The 18892-nt window shown below is 49.2% G+C and overlaps 1 protein-coding gene across 7 annotated transcripts in view; it reads right to left on the minus strand.

Annotated features, from left to right (window-relative positions):
- Positions 1 to 1238: 1238 nt before the first annotated feature.
- LOC137429810 (uncharacterized) overlaps positions 1239 to 18892 on the minus strand; it is a 118575-nt gene continuing 100921 nt past the window's right edge. For all 7 annotated transcript variants that reach the window (XM_068120078.2, XM_078779879.1, XM_068120077.2 and 4 more), the window contains 2 exons: positions 4435 to 4994; positions 1239 to 4173 (listed from right to left, as the gene is read on the minus strand). In XM_068120078.2, the coding sequence (XP_067976179.2) occupies positions 3214 to 4173; positions 4435 to 4994 (1520 nt within the window). In that variant the 3' untranslated portion in view covers positions 1239 to 3213. The remainder of the gene's footprint in view (positions 4174 to 4434; positions 4995 to 18892) is intronic.

The following is an 18892-nucleotide window of genomic DNA, read 5'->3' on the forward strand; positions in this document are numbered from 1 at the left end:
TTTTTTCCCATGAGGCCTTGGAGTTTTCCTGCATTTAGTGATGGACACTGGCCTCAAAACCTACAAATCAAGATTAGAAAGGTGAACAATCGTACAATACAAGAGCGTATTGTCAGGAAGTCAGCAAGGCCGCAGAAATGGGCTAACAAAGCATCACCTTGCAGGAGACCGTCATACAAAGCTGGTTTCTATATCATGCATGTATATATAGATATATTGTGGGCTCTTGCAGGCATTTGACAGATTATTTGTTTTAATGGGTGAACAAAATCAAATGTTCATCTCGTGCTTTTATCCTGAAGCTGGGCATGATCTTTGTGTGCTTTTGCATGTCTTATGGATGAATTCTACAATTTTAAGGCATTGTGTATATAAAACTGTCATGCAAAGTTGACTCGATGCCACCTTCTGATGGAATTGCTCATTTCATCCCATAGATTAAATTGAGGTGTGCAAACTGCCATGTGAAGCAAGGACAAACTGACGTGTCAGGCATTGACCCTTTTTGTCCCCTGCCCCTTCGAGGTCTTGTCAGACGGTCTTATCAGACTGCGGACACTAAAGTGAGGAGCTCCGTCCGACCGACCTATCATCCGTCAATGTACTTTTGTGTACGTGATATTTCAAAAACCGTTGAACATGTAACTTCATATTGCAGACATCTATTCTTCATGACATTGTCAACCTGATTACATCATGGCAGTGATTGGCTGAATTATTTTCTATTTCTTACTCTGAAGGGTTAACACCCAAAACATCAGCTTCTCTTTGCTTCCCATGGCAGTTATCATAACTCGATCCACCGTGGCAGATGAACACTAACCTTCACCAGCTGTTGGACTCGTTCTTCATTCTATGCCGATGCGTCCCGTCTTGTGCCCCACATTTTTCTGTGCAATCTTCAGACTAACTTCGAACCTAATCTAATTGTGGTATTCTGTTTGAAGGCAGCCTCTGAGCATTGATTCCACAATGTTTATTTCCATTGCCCTTCCTGTAAGTGAGTACAAATATAATTTGTTCAGAGAGCTGGGGTTAGCTCGCCTATTCCTGAAAGACGATGTGCGGTCTTTAACGTCCACCAACTCTTGCCAGCAGACTCCTCAGCTTAGTTTGATTGACAGTTTATGCTGAATCTTGTGAAAAAGTAAAGATTAACCACTGCTGATGTTCTTTGGGAGGAAATGTGCAAACTCTGCCCCTCCACCCTCAACCCCTCCAAAATTAGGCAAAACCCCTTCTAGTTTGGCTGACACAAGTTTAATTTTCAGACATAAGACAGGTCCTTCATTAAGCCACTCCAGCATAGCATTTAGCAGATATATGTGGTGGAGCAATTGTGACGACCGATTATAACACTGAACATTTTCAAACGGAAGTGCAAAGCAGACCAATGGAAACGAATCAATCGTATATATGAACAGTAAAGCAATAAATTTTACTTTGGAAACATTTGTCACCAACACCTTACTTGGATGCTTCTTGAAGGGAAATGGGCACACTCCTCCGGAGGGTGTGAAGGGGTTCTAGCTTGGGCCAGTCCAGTTGCTTTACATGCAAACTACATGAAAGCTCGCTCACTGGGAGACTGAGAAACAAACACAATCATAGTGAGACCGCTCTGGGATAGACCTGTTTCCAAACCAAACAGCGAAATAAAATAAATACATTCAGGAGCCCCATTGTTAGTCTATTGTGAACAGGTAGACCATGAATTTGAATGGATTTTTAAATACGGTGGTTGAAGGCCAACTTTGGAGATATTAAAACAAGAAAATGCCGTTTCGTACGTGGTGGATGGAGGCCATAGGTTAATAAAAGTATTTGACTTGTGCCGATTTAAATGGTATCGGGGAAAAAAAAGTGATGCGCAACCAGCCACCACCCAGCACGATACAGACACCTGCACCACTCAACAGCTCGCCGGCTATTAGATGGTAACTCGCATCCAATATTCCCGGAATAGCAATGGAAATTACATCGTGCTCCCTTTCTCAGCGCATTCTCAGCAGGGACCTCAGCTGATGAAAATCCAATTATGGAGCTTGCTTTCGGTAGATTTTCAAGGTACGGGACTGGAATCGGATCGCCCAACGGAGCCATCTGTGTGCAGTGGTGAGGAGTCCTTTTAAAGTAAATGCAGTGGGCACAGCTCAACATACGTGTTCCCTGTACATCCTATATACATACAAGTTGGAAGCCGAACATGAACAATGAGGCAAACTGTTAAGAATAAAGACAATTCAATACTTTATCAGTTAAAGAATGCCAAAAGCATTTGACAGAACCAAGGTAGTAATTGCACGAGCCTGAAAACCTTCTAAAAATGAAGTCTTGAAGCGAATGGCACACGTGGACTTGTACATTATGAAACAGACGCAGGTGCCAGGAAGTTTGAACGGCTTGGAAAATGCGCAGATGCATCCCGTACCATAAATACCCTGTTCCGATATTCCTCGAGCATTGTCCCAAAATGATATCCTTACAATGTCGGTGTTCACAGAGAACAAATCGTTTGGACGACGAAACCTTTGGTATCAGGTTCCAGTGTATACCCTGCATGGTTGTTTTTTTTTTGTTGTTTTTTGCCTGTGAAGGCCTTCAGCCATACCAACATTACTGATTGTCTCTTTCATTGCAGATCATTGTCTAGATTTTCTGTGCTTTACGTTAAAGTATGCAGACTATCACAAAGTACCCGATAACAAACCGAGGGCCCTTAGTGCCAAAGTGATAACACCGTTATAGTTACCAATGGGATCCCTCTCTCCCGCCACTCCTTCAACTCCCCCCCCCCCCCCCCCCCCCCCAACTACAATAATTCCAGAATCTGATTGTGCATGCCATATAATACTCTGCTTTCAAAAACAAGCACGTTCTTGCTTATCACTAAGTGATTATCTTACCCCCATTATTTAAATATTTGTATTAATTTTTATTTTTAATGTGTGCTCATTTCTTCCTTTTTTGCTGAAACATTTAGTTTAAAAATAATTAATAATACTTTAACCAGGATTTGTATCGACAACAACAATGGCACAGTCTTGCATGCAAGTTGATAACTGCTAGTGGGATAATAATAATAAAATAATGTTGATGACGGGACTATAAGTGACGCTAAACATCTCTGGGAGGACAAATGTCCCTGAGAGGAATCAAGTTTGGATGAGACACGGAAATGATAAGTGGCTTCAACACAAATCATGTACGATGCTAACCCTGCTGCAACAGAAACGTCGCTCGGCTTATATCATCCGTGCTGGAAGTGGTCAGGTACTGCAAGCACAACCAGTCCTCGAGGCTTATGCCGGAAGTCCCTGGCTCCAGTGCCATTTCGGCGAGCTTCATGAGCAGTAACGTACACTTGATGTCCCGCCAGTTGCGCAGTGCCACCGCACACTGCTTGTTGCCGCCAACACCACTTTGACTCGATAACACGCGTAACATCTCATCACGAGGACCCCACAGTAGACAGCGAAGCACGGTGCAGGCTTCTGAAGCTGGTATATGGCCTGTTGGTGCAAGTAGGAGCCTGGCAAGCTTCTCAAGGCCCGGAGAGTAGATTGAGAGGCGTGGAATGGGTGGCAAGTCGTTTGCAACATCTTCATAGGAGCTGTCCGCAAACGGGTTGGACAGGTGCAGTAATTGGTAGACCAGCACCCCTATGCAGAATTCGGGTCCATTTTGTGCATCAGGCACTTTTGTTTTGCTCACCCTTTGAGGGGTGCCATGCCCTACCTCTATGAGGATTCGGGGCAAACAAGCTGAGTCTGGAGGATCCTGACAAGCAGGGGATTGAAACACAAGCCCCATTGGCATGGCGAGCAGTAGAGCATCAGGGTCCAGGTTATCTTGGGTTAAACTACTGTGCACCTTGTGCTCCACAGCAGAACTGAGCTGCAGCAGCAGCATGCAGGTCTGTTTCTCGTAAATATCGGGGTGTGCCCGATGAAAAGAGCTTGTGGTCCGAATGAAATCTGCAAGTGTCTGCGTGGGCACATCTGGAGAGGCGAGTACGAGGCGTCGGGCTATTTGCTTTCCTGCTGGCCTGTTCGCTTCTGTGTGTGCCAAACTATCGGCATGGAAAAAGGATGCCACGTGCTGGATGTTGAAATGAGATGAGTTGTCTAGCGATGGTGGTGCAGGGTTGCCATCAGTGGTGCTATGACAAAACTAGAAGACAGGAACATTGGTTAGTCAAAGTTCATAAAGTAACATGATCTTTTTAAGATCGTACAGTCCATAAACTCTACAATGAGCTTGCAAAAGACTATCTCATCTCCATTCTTTACTAAAAAATCTCACCTGTGTCCAAAGGAAGCGGTTCAGTTTGGCATTTTTAATATGAAATAGGCAAAGCCAAGAAAGAACAAAACCCATTAGAATTACCCTTTAGAACCCTTTAAAAAATAAGTGTTTGGTTGTTAAGCCTACCTTAAGGGTGTAAGGTCTGTGAATATCCTTTGTGCAAGAGGCCTTGAAGTATGTTCCGCTGGTGGTAGAACATAGAGGAGTCTCGGACAACAAAGAAAAATCTTTCCAGCAGACATTGGGCAAGACAGGCCGTTGCCCCTCAAACATTGCTTGGTACTTGGCAGCAAAGCTCTTTAAAGCAGTTAGGTGCAGGCACCGAATCCTCTCCGATACGGCAGTTGTATCCCACATGTCGCTGAATATTAAAGAAGGTTGAACTGCTGACACTACGGAGTTGTTTGCTTCAGCCGTCACGCTCATTGGTGGAGCTGGTGCTGACACCTCTGGTGCCAAGGTATTTCTAACCGATTCCAAATTAGAGTGCTTTAATAAATTTTGAAGAGGTTTCGAAGGTGATGCAGCTGCAGGCTGCTTCAGTTCTGAAGCCGGGAGCTGGTTTGGCTTTAGCCTGATGAAAGCAGGAGCCAATGGAGGGCTTGTCTTTGGTGAGTTCTGTGCAGCCTCAGGCTGGTCTCGTTGCCGGGGGTGTTTCGGAGGAACCATACATGCCCGTCCCATGCCTTTGAGGGAATTGATTTCGGAACAGATGGATGGGAGAGAAATAGCAAACCAGTATAATGTTATTTGATGCACTACTACTACTATTTCTATCAGTACAACTATTACTTCTAGAATCATAAACTCTACAATGATGAAATAGAACCAACATGAAAGAGATGGCCAAAAATTAACTTGGCACCACAGTTGTTGATTTTTTCATGTAAATATAGTAGCAACATGTATTGTTTGTTACAAATCTAGTGTCATTATGTAAAGGTTCTTGCAGGATGGTGAAGAGGCATTCAACTTACCGTTGAGCCATCAAGTGCGGACTCGATTCCCGACGCGCCGATAAAATGTTGGATTGGTGCTTTGCAGGGAGGGAGTTGCATTGCACAGTGCACCATCACTCGGATGAATGTTAAACCACTAGCATTAGTTGGTGGACTTTTAAAATTCTAAGGTGTCTTTCGACGAAGAGCAGGGAGGGGGGGGGGGGGGGGGGGTAGGGGTTAATGCTGGTATCTTGGCAAAATTTCCAGAAACTCTTACCCAAACCTAAATGGAGCACTGCATGGGCTGCATGCAATTGCAATGAGCTAAAACCATAGACAGCAATGTGCTGCGTATGCGAAGAAGAAGAAGAAGCTATGCAAATCAAACAAATTGGAGTTGGGTGAATGTACTATGCATATGTTTAAATCTTAGTCTTTTTTTTTTTAACTCAACTGGACTATGTCCAGCTGAGTTTTTGTCGACACCCAGTGTCCGTAATCCGTCTGTCGCCTGTCGTCTATCTGTCTGTCTGTCTGTCTGTCGTCTGTAAACAATTCGACGTCTATGCTCTAAAAGTCTCAAATATTGATTAAATTTGGTGAAACTTGTAGCATCTTTAAGACATAAACTAGTTACCTTCGCAAAAGCGGAAGGTTATGTTTTGATCGCTGTGTATTTATTTGTATGTCTGTGTGTGTGTGTGTATGTTATTCGCATAACTCAAAAAGTATTCAACCGAATTGCATGAAATTTGGTGGGATGATTGGTTATTATACGGGACACATTTGATTAGATTTTGGGAGCAATCGGGTCAAAGGGCAAGGTCAAGGTCACGAAAAGGTCAAAATCGTATTTTTACCAAGTACAGAACAGTAGCTGCGGCGAAGGTATGCGCTCTACCGAGTGCCCGTTCTAGTTTGGGATTGCATTTGGGCGTTGCACGCCCAAAAATGGGCACGGCAGGGTGGCCATATTGAAAAATCTTTTTTGTCAATCTGGTACTTCCTAATGTAGCTAGAAGGCTGAAACTTGGTGTGTAGACAGTATGTAACAAACCTCAACACATATATTACGGGTTTTGACGATGTCCGAAAAATGACCTCGTCATGACCTATGACATGACTTGACCCATAAACATCAGTTTGGACGACGTCCAAGCTCTAAAAGTCACAAATACTGATCAAATTTGATGAAACTTGTGCCTTTTGCCACTTAAAGATATTTGAAAACACACATATAAACGCACATATAAACATATAAACGCAGATATAAACTATATAGTTTGTGGTTCTGTGATGCATATTCTAACCATATTGATATAGACCAGTTGAGTTCAGGTTCCCTGGAACCTCTAGTTTGTTCTTAATATCTACCCTTGTTGGTGACATCCTTAATTATCTACTCATTTTTGCAATAAAACTGTTACGTTTGTGGGGGTAGAGGATGGAATACCATAGTGGAGGCAGGATTGTATAGGTGGAGCATGGACCGTGGATGCGTAGGACACAACTCGATGTATTAAGTCGGGAAACTGGAGCTCAAGATTGTTTGTGTTTTCACATGGGGGGTGGAGCTATATTAATTAGGTAGGGATTAAAGTTAGGTTTTCCTCCAGTTTGTGATTGCCTCCTGTGGTTTTCCCTACGTTTTTACAATTACAACAAGGGCGGCCATAAAAATTCACGCTCGTAATAACAGCAATCATCCCCTGCAAGCAGGCAGAGCGGTTCGGCAAGTAAGCCCCGCCCCACCAACCGAGTAAGGCAAAACGGCCACGCCCCAGAATGGTACGGGGGGGGCGTGGAAAAGCCAAACCAGCAGGCCATGCCCCGAGCTTCATCATTGGTCAAGCAATACCATGGGGTCATTTGACGGACCTCGGGCATTGGACAGAGTGACGTCATCGGGAAAGCAGGAAGAAGAAGATGCTCTCTCTCTCTCAATCTGGTGTTTTGTTCTCGGTCGGTCGCTTTTGTGCTGGCTCGGTGCGCTGGTGCTGAGAGAGAGTGGAGTGGAACTTTTGTGATCATGAGGAGGAGGTGTTAGTGGTGGTTTGTGGGGCTCTTGGCATTTCGGACGGAGTGGGGACCAAAAGAGGACCGCCCACACGAGTTACCTCACGTACATGGGGGTGTGGAGAGTGACTCGGCCCCATTGCTGGCGCGTTTCCCACATGAGCGGCTTCATGCCACTTTGCACTACTGACTTCATTCAACAATGTCATTGGGCAAGCTGAGTGCCGTCGGCCGACCAGAGAAAACAATTTCTTTCATTTTATCATTCCCTTGTTGTGTATTTGTGTCTGAGTGGAGATGTCTCAAATTAGAATTTAGTTTTACCTCACCATTCATTTTCACCTCTATCGCATTACAAACATTACATTTACTTTTATTAAATCATTATCGTGGTACTTTCATTTGTTGTGTCGCGTGTGTTTATTTGTTCTGTGGGTTCGAGAATAAACCCGTGTGGCTTCCATCTAAAGTAAGCGCTTTGGTTCCCTGACTTGTGCGTGACGGACCAACTGCCAGTTTCGGCTACGCACCTCGGAATGAAGGACCGTTACAGCTATTCATCGGGCTGACAGGACAATACGCTTGTTCAGCAGTTTCTTCATCTGTGTGTAATATTCCGTTACACCCATTAGTCAGACAGTTCGCCTAACTTCACCCACAATTTCAACCTCACACATTGTACAGCTGCCATGTAGGTGCTTTCTACTATGTAAGGCCTAAGACATCTTCAGAACTGTCATATTCACAATCACATGCCATCCCTACAAATTTTCCCTCCTGTGTAAAATATATAACCACCTTTAGAGGCCATTTTTTCCCCGCAAAGCAGGGGTTGGCCTTTTTCGGGAGCCGTGGTTGTTGTTGTTTTTCGGTCCCCTTTTTGAAGCAATGTTTTACGGCCGGATGCCCTTCCTGACGCCAACCCTTTTTGTCGCCTTTAACGACAAACAGGGAATTACCAGTGAGCTGGTCCTCAATTAGCCGACCTCGGAAGGATGACAGGCTGAGTCAACCCCCCTGGCGTTAATTCAGCGATCGACCGGGATTCGAACCCAGGATCCTTGGATCCTAAGCCGGCACCCTAACCGCTAGCCCAACACCAGGGATTTTGTGTAAAATCCTGTTCTCGGTGTAAAACTGTGTCGCCATCGTGTGTAAAACGGTTAAAATGATTTTGAGCCAATATGCATCACGGGCCTTGTGAAGATAGGCCTCAGCGACCGCGGCGGTGGTCTGTTGTCTATACATCACCCAAATAACGATGTAGCATTTTCTGGGAATCTCACGACATCCATCATTATTTACATTTGACGATATGTATTTATGCATCAGGAACAAGATAATTGGTTTTGGGTCTCATGGTCACTTGAGTGTTGCACTTTCACGTGATTTCCACATATCTCTTAGGATTTTGAGTTGGACAGGTGATCGTGACAGCCCATGACATGTCGGAGCTGTTTTGATTGCAGTTTCTGTTAAGTCGGTGACTGTTGATGATGCATCGTCATTTTCGACAAATCTCTTCCCTTCGTTAGCATGCTCACTAAGCATTGTGCATTGTGCATTGTGTGATGGCTGTATAGGTAAAAATAGGTGGTGAGCAGGTGAGCAGGCAGATGAGCTGGTGCCAATGAAGGGGAAAACCTGCACAGATAAGCTATTAAAGTGATAGAGGTGTGTGCTATCCCTCTCCCACTCTCTATTCCTGAGCATCGTTGGCTGCAGGTGCCGTAAATGCAACGAAGTCGGATGCACATCGGCGCAGCAGACTGGCCAGGTCGTCCGTATGATGACGACTGTCCTTGATGTCCAAAGTGGACACAGCTGTCTGCTGTTGCTGCGCAGTGATACCCAAATTGGTGCCACCACTGACCACCAAGTCGGTGATAGCATGATAGGGGAGGGGAAAGCGTTTAAATATGCTGCTGTTGCAATGTGCGAATGCCTGTTTGATTTTATGAGCAGGATGAGGGTGAGGAGGGGATGACAGATTTTCGGTTGGGAGTTTGAGGCCTTTTTTGGGTGGTGGGGTGGGGTTTTGAGGGCTTTTGGTGGGGATGGGGAAGGAAGGGAGGGAGTTGAGTTGTGGTGGGGCAAGGTTTAGAGACTTGAAATGGGGAGGGGGTTGATGCTTTAGGGTTGTCAGGGGAAAGGTGATTTATTTTGGTGGGGGGAGGGAGCAAAGATGGGACAGAGTTGGGAGTGGGAGGTTGAGGATTGTGGGGTGGGGGGGGGGGAGGTTCGTGGGAAGAGGGGGGCTAGGAGAGGAATGACGTCTTAGGGTTGGGAGGTGGAGGCTGAGGACTTGGGGTTGGGAGGTGGATGTTAACAACTTAGGGTTAGGGAGGAGGGGGAGGGGGGAGGTTCGTGGGAGGAGGGGGGCTAGGAGAGGAATGACGTCTTAGGGTTGGGAGGTGGAGGCTGAGGACTTGGGGTTGGGAGGTGGATGTTAACAACTTAGGGTTAGGGAGGAGGGGGGGGGGGAGGGAGAGGAATTGATAACTTAGGGTTTGATGGGAGGAAAGTTGAAGACTTGAAGTCATATTTTACATTGCGTGGATGTTCCACGGGTCCTTGCTAGTCTATATTAAATAACTAGAAGATAACATCCGTCACTTCGCTGACGGGGATACCAATGTTATCGAGATAGATTTACGTATGCTTTAAACGGCGGTCTATAATCAGAAATACTGTTTGAAAGGGTAATATATTACTTTACTTTTATATGAATAAAATATATTACTTTTATATGAATACTTTCATACTTTTCTATTTTTATAATATGTTACTTTTATAATACTAGGGCATTGCCCGTACTATATCTATATTTAAAATTATATCCCCCCCCCTTCTATTTACATGAAATGGTTTGGTCCAAAGCGAACGGCTTGCGAGTACGGTGACAATCCCCCCCCCTCTATTTACATGCAATGGTTTGGTCCAAAGCGAACGGCTTCCGGAGTTTGGTAAAGAAATCGCCATCGCGTGCACAAACGCGCAGGAAAGCGAATGAATCGCAAATTCGTTTTTATTAGTTTTAAAACATAGTTTAACGCCAACATAGTTTGCAAACGTGAAATAAATGAATACGCTCTCAAATGTGCCATCCGAGGCAGAGTGTGTCCGCCACGTTCGGCACACGCGATAGTTCGCTGCTCTCTGATTGGTTGAATCGTTTTTTGGACATAGCTCGGTAAGTAATTGTCCGATTAATATGAAACCTTGAAAAGGCACATCCTCGGGTCCCCAGCAATATACCTGGCAAGTTAAAAGTATATCGTACCCGTGGTTGTCGAGAAACAGCGGTCACAGACAAACAAACGTACAAACAGAGATTACTGGAATTATAGATAGACTAGGGCATGCCCGTACTATATATAAGCTAGGACGTGCCCGTACGTGGGTGCCCGTTCCTTGCCAAAAAAAAAAAAAAAAAAAATTTGTGTAGGGGTGTGTGTGTGTGTGTGTGTAAACATCCTAGGGCGTGCCCGTACGTGGGTGCAAAAAAACATGCGTGCAAACAACAACAACAAAAAAAAACTTTGAAACCACGTGGCAGTAACGACCACAGAACCCCCCCCTCTATTTACATGAATGGTTTGGTCCATTCGCAACGACCACAGAACCCCCCCCCTCTATTTACATGCAATGGTTTGGTCCATTCGCAACGCCAAAGCGAACGGCGAACGGCTAAATCGCCATAGCTCGGTAAGTACTTGTCCGATTAATTTCAAACCTTGAAAAGGCACATCCTCGGGTCCCCAGCAATATACCTGGCAAGTTTAAAGTATATCGGACCCGTGGTTGTCGAGAAACAGCGGTCACAGACAAACAAACGTACAAACGTACAAAGGGCATTGCCCGTACTATATCTATATCTAAAATTATATCCCCCCCCTCTATTTACATGAAATGGTTTGGTCCAAAGCGAACGGCTTGCGAGTACGGTGACAATCCCCCCCCTCTATTTACATGCAATGGTTTGGTCCAAAGCGAACGGCTTCCGGAGTTTGGTAAAGAAATCGCCATCGCGTGCACAAACGCGCAGGAAAGCGAATGAATCGCAAATTCGGTTTTATTAGTTTTAAAACATAGTTTAACGCCAACATAGTTTGCAAACGTGAAATAAATGAATACGCTGTCAAATGTGCCATCCGAGGCAGAGTGTGTCCTCCACGTTCGGCACACGCGATCGTTCGCTGCTCTCTGATTGGTTGAATCGTTTTTTGGACATAGCTCGGTAAGTAATTGTCCGATTAATATGAAACCTTGAAAAGGCACATCCTCGGGTCCCCAGCAATATACCTGGCAAGTTAAAAGTATATCGGACCCGTGGTTGTCGAGAAACAGCGGTCACAGACAAACAAACGTACAGACGTACAGACGTACAGAGATTACTGGAATTATAGATAGACTAGGGCATTGCCCGTACTATATCTATATCTAAAATTATATCCCCCCCCTCTATTTACATGAAATGGTTTGGTCCAAAGCGAACGGCTTCCGGAGTTTGGTAAAGAAATCGCCATCGCGTGCACAAACGCGCAGGAAAGCGAATGAATCGCAAAATCGTTTTTATTAGTTTTAAAACATAGTTTAACGCCAACATAGTTTGCAAACGTGAAATAAATGAATACGCTCTCAAATGTGCCATCCGAGGCAGAGTGTGTCCGCCACGTTCGGCACACGCGCTAGTTCGCTGCTCTCTGATTGGTTGAATCGTTTTTTGGACATAGCTCGGTAAGTAATTGTCCGATTAATATGAAACCTTGAAAAGGCACATCCTCGGGTCCCCAGCAATATACCTGGCAAGTTAAAAGTATATCGGACCCGTGGTTGTCGAGAAACAGCGGTCACAGACAAACAGACGTACAAACGTACAGAGATTACTGGAATTATAGATAGATACTAGCAGAAGTACCCGGCATTGCCGGGCGTGGGAGGGGAGGGGAACGGGGGGGAGGGGAGAAGAGGGGGGAGGGGAGGGGGAGAAGAGGGGGGAGGGGAGGGGGAGAAGAGGGGGGAGGGGAGGGGGAGAAGAGGGGGGAGGGGAGGGGGAGAAGAGGGGGGAGGGGAGGGGGAGAAGAGGGGGGAGGGGAGGGGGAGAAGAGGGGGGAGGGGAGGGGGAGAAGAGAGGGGAGGGGAGGGGGAGAAGAGGGGGGAGGGGAGGGGGAGAAGAGGGGGGAGGGGAGGGGGAGAAGAGGGGGGAGGGGAGGGGGAGAAGAGGGGGAGGGGAGGGGGAGAAGAGGGGGGAGGGGAGGGGGGAGGGGTGGGGGGAGGGGAGGGGGAGGGGTGGGGGGAGGGGAGGGGGGAGGGGAGGGGGAGGGGTGGGGGGAGGGGAGGGGGAGGGGTGGGGAGAGGAGGGGGAGGGGTGGGGAGAGGTGGGGAGAGGAGGGGGAGGGGTGGGGAGAGGTGGGGAGAGGAGGGGGAGGGGTGGGGAGATGTGGGGAGAGGAGGGGGAGGGGTGGGGAGAGGTGGGGAGAGGAGGGGGAGGGGTGGGGAGAGGAGGGGGAGGGGTGGGGAGAGGAGGGGGAGGGGTGGGGAGAGGAGGGGGAGGGGTGGGGAGAGGAGGGGAGGGGGGAGGGTGGAGGGGGAAGGGGAGGGGGAGGGTGGAGGGGAGGGGGGAGGGTGGAGGGGGAAGGGGAGGGGGGAGGGTGGAGGGGGAGGGGAAGGGGTGTGAGGGGGAGGGGTGTGGGGGAAAGGGAGGGGTAGGGGGGAAGGGAGGGGGAGGGGGAAGGGGAGGGGAATGGGGGGGAGGGAGAAGAGGGGGGAGGGGAGAAGAGGGGGGAGGGGGAAGGGGGAGGGGGGAAAGGGAGGGGAGGGGGAAGGAGGAAGGGAGGAGGAAGGGGAAGGGTAGGGGGGAAAGGAAGGGGAAAGGAAGGGGGGAAAGGGAGGGGGAGGGGTAGGGGGGAAAGGGAGGGGGAGGGGTAGGGGGGAAAGGGAGGGGGAGGGGTAGGGGGGAAAGGGAGGGGGAGGGGTAGGGGGGAAAGGGAGGGGGAGGGGTAGGGGGGAAAGGGAGGGGGAGGGGTAGGGGGGAAAAGGAGGGGGAGGGGTAGGGGGAAAAGGAGGGGGAGGGGTAGGGGGGAAAGGGAGGGGGAGGGGTAGGGGGGAAAGGGAGGGGGAGGGGTAGGGGGGAGGGGAGGGGGAGAAGAGGGGGGAGGGGAGGGGGAGAAGAGGGGGGAGGGGAGGGGGAGAAGAGGGGGGAGGGGAGGGGGGAGGGGAGGGGGAGAAGAGGGGGGAGGGGAGGGGGGAGGGGTGGGGGGAGGGGAGGGGGAGGGGTGGGGGGGAGGGGAGGGGGAGGGGTGGGGGAGAAGAGGGGGGAGGGGAGGGGGAGAAGAGGGGGGAGGGGAGGGGGAGAGAGGGGGGAGGGGAGGGGGAGAAGAGGGGGGAGGGATGGGGGAGGGGAGGGGAGGGGGAGGGGTGGGGGGAGGGGAGGGGGAGGGGTGGGGGGAGGGGAGGGGGAGGGGTGGGGAGAGGAGGGGGAGGGGTGGGGTGAGGTGGGGAGAGGAGGGGGAGGGGTGGGGAGGGTGGGGAGGGTGGGGTGGGGTGGGGGGTGGGGAGAGGTGGGGGAGGGGTGGGGAGGGGTGGGGGAGGTGGGGGGGAGGGGTGGGGAGAGGAGGGGGAGGGGTGGGGAGAGGTGGGGGAGGGGTGGGGAGAGGAGGGGGAGGGGTGGGGGAGGAGGGGGGGGGGAGGGTGGGGGGGGGGTGGGGGAGGGGTGGGGTGGGGGGAGGGGGGAGGGTGGGGGGGAGGGGAGGGGGTGGGGTGGGGGGGGGGGGGGGTGGGGGGTGGGGAGGGGGGGGGTGGGGGGTGGGGGAGGGTGGGGGAGGGGTGGGGAGAGGTGGGGAGGGGTGGGGGTGTGGGGAGGTGGGGGAGGGGTGGGGGGTGGGGTGTGGTGGGGGGAGGGGGGGGTGGGGGGGAGGGGGGTGGGGGTGGGAGGGGGTGGGGTGGGGAGGGGGTGGGTGGGGTGGGGAGGGTGGGGGAGGGGGGGGAGGGGTGGGGGGAGGGTGGGGGGGAGGGGAGGGGGGAGGGTGGAGGGGGAGGGGTGGGGGAGGGTGGAGGGGGAGGGGGAGGGGGAGGGGGGGGGAGGGTGGAGGGGAGGGGAAGGGGTGTGAGGGGGAGGGGTGTGGGGGAAAGGGAGGGGTAGGGGGGAAGGGAGGGGGAGGGGGAAGGGGAGGGGAATGGGGGGGAGGGGAGAAGAGGGGGGAGGGGAGAAGAGGGGGGAGGGGAAGGGGGAGGGGGGAAATGGAGGGGAGGGGGAAGAGGAGGAGGAGGAAGGGGGAAGGGTAGGGAGGGGGAAAGGGAAGGGGAAGGGTAGGGGGGAAAGGGAGGGGGAGGGGTAGGGGGGAAAGGGAGGGGGAGGGGTAGGGGGGAAAGGGAGGGGGAGGGGTAGGGGGAAAGGGAGGGGGAGGGGTAGGGGGAAGGGAGGGGGAGGGGTAGGGGGGAAGGGGGGGGAGGGGTAGGGGGGGAAAGGAGGGGGAGGGGTAGGGGGAAAAGGAGGGGGAGGGGTAGGGGGGAAAGGGAGGGGGAGGGGTAGGGGGGAAAGGGAGGGGGAGGGGTAGGGGGGAAGGGGGAGGGGGAGGGGGAGTGGTATGGGGGAAAGGGAGGTGGAGGGGTAGGGGGAGGAGGGAAGGGGAGGGGAGGGATATAGATGGTTACTGGCAATTGATCACATCCACAAATGATGTAATCCACACAATTTATGTACTTTACATAACGTTAATAGGAATACATGGCCGTGTAGATGGGAAATACAGTTTGTTTGAAATACAGTTTGTCTCATCTTCTGTCTCTCGCTGTCTGGCCCTCGCCAGACGTTGTTGATTAGCGTTTAGACGTGCCGTTCCCTCATCTTCTGTCTCTTGCTGTCTGAATCTAGAGACACGTTCTTGATTGGCTTGTCGATGGTGAAAAGTATCTTCATCGGTTTCATGGAGTCTCCGATCAGCGAGGAGGTTGAACGCGACAAAATTTCTTTTCTTCGGTGGCCCATTGCCTTTATCACAGTCAGTCTTCGTCAAGATTGCAACTCTGCGTCGTGTCGTGGGCGTGGCCAACGTGGCCTCATGCTCCCAGGTGATTGGCCTAACTCGAGCTCGAGCGAGCCATAATGCGCTATGTTATGGCAAAAAATATGGATCTAAAGATGAAAGAAGAAAAAAACCTATGTGGTGTGAATGGCAATGTTCCTCGCTGAAATGTGAAAAAATGCAATCGCTTTTCGCTCTGAATTACGTGCGAAGGCGTAACTGTGAGATTATGGCGGCAAGGGTCACCAAACTCTCCTCCTTTGGTATCCATGGAAATCTCCACGCATGGCTGGCGGACTTCCTCTCTAGTCGTCGTCAACGTGTGGCCCTGAATGGGTTTCTCTCATCTCCTCTTCCTGTTCAGGCTGGAGTTCCCCAAGGCAGTGTTCTGGGCCCCGTGCTTTTTCTGGTCTTCATCAATGATCTCTCTGACTCTCTCGAAAATCCTCTCTATCTCTTTGCTGATGACTCCACTCTCTGCCGCTCCATTCCTTTTCCCTCAGATCGGCAGTCTGCTGCCTCCTCACTTTCTGAAGACCTGGACAAAATCACAGACTGGTCAAACAAGTGGAACATGTCTTTCAATCCTGACAAATCTCACACTCTTACTATGTCTCTCCGAAAAGATCGACTGGACAACCCTCCCATCTACTTTCTCAACAATCCTCTCCAAGAAGTTCTGTCGCTCAAGATTTTGGGTCTCACTATCTGCCATGATCTTTCTTGGGAAAACCACATTTCCAAGCTGGCCTCCAAAGCCAGTTGCCGGACTGGGCATCCTCCGTCGTGCGAAGTCCCTTCCTCGGCACACCTGAGCTCCTCACCACATACAAGGCTTTCATCCGCAGCTCAATGGAATACTGTTCTCCCCTATGGGCCGGTGCTCCTGCCTCACACCTAGCTCGGCTTCACGCTGTTGAAACCAAAGCTTTCAGATTATTGGAATCTCCCGCGATGAAGCTATCTCTGAGGGCCTTTCACTCACTCACCGCAGGCAGGTAGGTGGTCTTTCTGTCTTCTACCGACTCCTCTCCAGCCTTGCACCCCCAGCTCTCTCTGTGCTCTGTCCCCCCAAATATTCCTACAGGTCGCACAAGATCTGCCAGCAACCCTCTGATGGTTTAAACTGCCGAAATCTCGGCTCTCTGCTCACCTTCACTCTTTTCATTCCTCTTTTCTCCCGCCTCTGGAACAAACTCCCTCACTCCCTTCAATCCCACTCCTCCCTCCAGGTCTTTAAAACAGCTGTTCACCACCATCTCTTATCTTCCCCCATCCAAAACCTTGATCTTTTCTACCCCCGCTAATTCACCCCAGATCCACCTTGTTTGAAATTCCAACTTCTTTCCTGGAAGTCCTGGCAGTGTCCATATGTTTTATACCTCTCCACCGCCCCCTTCCCATGCCCCCCCCCCCCCCCCCAAAGCCCTCGCCCTCTCTCAGATCTCTCGATGTCTCCATGTCTCTCGGTCCCTGCTCTCAAATGTTGTGTTTGTGTCCTTCCCCCTCTCTCCCCATCTTGTCTACCGCTCCCGATGTTATATGTTTTATGTGTCGGTTTGTCTTTCTGTGTGATTAATGTTCGCTCTTTCACGAGCCTCGATCTTGTATACCAAAAAAAAAAAAAAAAAAAAAAAAAAGTTGGAACATCACGTGATCGCTCTGAGCGAATCAGTACGCTGCTCTGCCACCGGCTCAGATTCTGTGTATAATATTCCTCGCTGAAATGCGCTGAGGTAAAAATATGGTAAAAAAGATATTATGAAATATTTTTTTTTAGGTCGGTCCATGTTCTTCCAGGCTCAATGGCCATGTCTATGCCAAATATCAAGCACGTGAGCCTCTCCGTTTAGGAGTCTATCGGTAACATTACACACACACACACACACCACACACACACAACACACACACACACACACACACACACACACACACACACACACACACACACACACACACACTGTGTTTTATATATATAGATTACTTTTATATGAATAAAATGGAAATGTTGAAAGAAGAAGTGTTTAATATAGCAAGCGTTTTCTGAATCTAATCAATATGACAAATATAATTGAATGAGACTCGGCATTATTATCAGTGAAGAAGGAAGATGATGGAGGAAGAGTTTTTGTTATTAAAATGTAATTGAAACCGGCCCATCTATCGTAACCTTACTCAACTATACCATACTGTTTGCAGATTGCCTAGCATGTGATTGATAACGATGCCGATTGTGTAGGGATTAACGTTATTGCTTGATGAGGACAATTGTTGATGGACGGACGGATGCACGGAGAGACTGAGCTCCATTTATATAATAGATAGGCTTGTTCTATATAATAATACGCATGTCACGTCTGTCTGTCTGTCTGTCACATAAAATATCGCGAGGTGATGGAATTCGCGAGATTGTGAATTAAACGTTGTTTTATTGTGATATAATTTTCATGTTGTATTTATGCATCATCGAGAAGATGATTCATTTTATTACGAGGATCATTTATTAACATAATTACTCACAATCACCTGAGAATGGCAATTCTACAGAATTTCCATGGGACATATCTCGAGAGATTTGTAAATTGACGGACGTTGTTACGACTGTGACTTCACGGAGAGACATACGTTGGCTTAACTTGCATGGAGACCAGGAATATCCAGGCCAGGCGTCTGAGAGGCACTGCGACAAGCTGATAGGGTGATTGATTGAAAAAAAAAAACTCTATTGAAGGATATAATTTGTTGATCAATGAAGTTGAATGTTCACTAAATAGACAAGTATACGATGCACAAAGTGTTAATCAATAACTGATGGGATTCAATCAAAGCAGGATTATCAGGCTCTTGGGGACGACACTTTCCACATGGGATTCTGCACTCCAATTGAGGAAGGATGTAAAACGGTGGGTCAATATAGGAATCAGTGGGTCCAAGAAGATGTTCACATCCAGCATCCAGGCTCAGAAATTATAAACTATATCTATCTATAATTCCAGTAATCTCTGTGTGTATGTATGTATGTATGTATGTCTGTATGTCTGTGACCGCTGTTTCTCGACAACCACGGGTCCGATATACTTTAAACTTGCCAGGTATATTGCTGGGGACCCGAGGATGTGCCTTTTCAAGGTTTCATATTAATCGGACAAGTAGTTACCGAGCTATGTCCAAAAAACGATTCAACCAATCAGAGAGCAGCGAGCTATCACGTGTGCCGAACGTGCCGAACAGACTCTGCCTCGGACGGCACATTTGAGAGCGTATTCATTTATTTCACGTTGGCAAACTATGTTGGCGTTCAACTATGTTTTAAAACTAATTAAAACTAATTTGCGATTCTTTCGCTTTCCTGCGCGTTTGTGCACGCTATGGCGATTTCTTTACCAAACTCCGCAAGCCGTTCGCTTTGGACCAAACCATTTCATGTAAATAGAGGGGGGGGGGGGGGGGGATTGTCACCGTACTCGCAAGCCGTTCGCTTTGGACCAAACCATTTCATGTAAATAGAGGGGGGGGATATAATTTTAGATATATATATAGTACGGGCATGCCCTAGTATTATAAATCATATATAAAGCCCTTTATAACCATTGACTGACT

This window comes from Myxine glutinosa, chromosome 6, assembly GCF_964187855.1.
Source record: "Myxine glutinosa chromosome 6, kmMyxGlut1.1, whole genome shotgun sequence".
NCBI lineage: Eukaryota > Metazoa > Chordata > Myxini > Myxiniformes > Myxinidae > Myxine > Myxine glutinosa.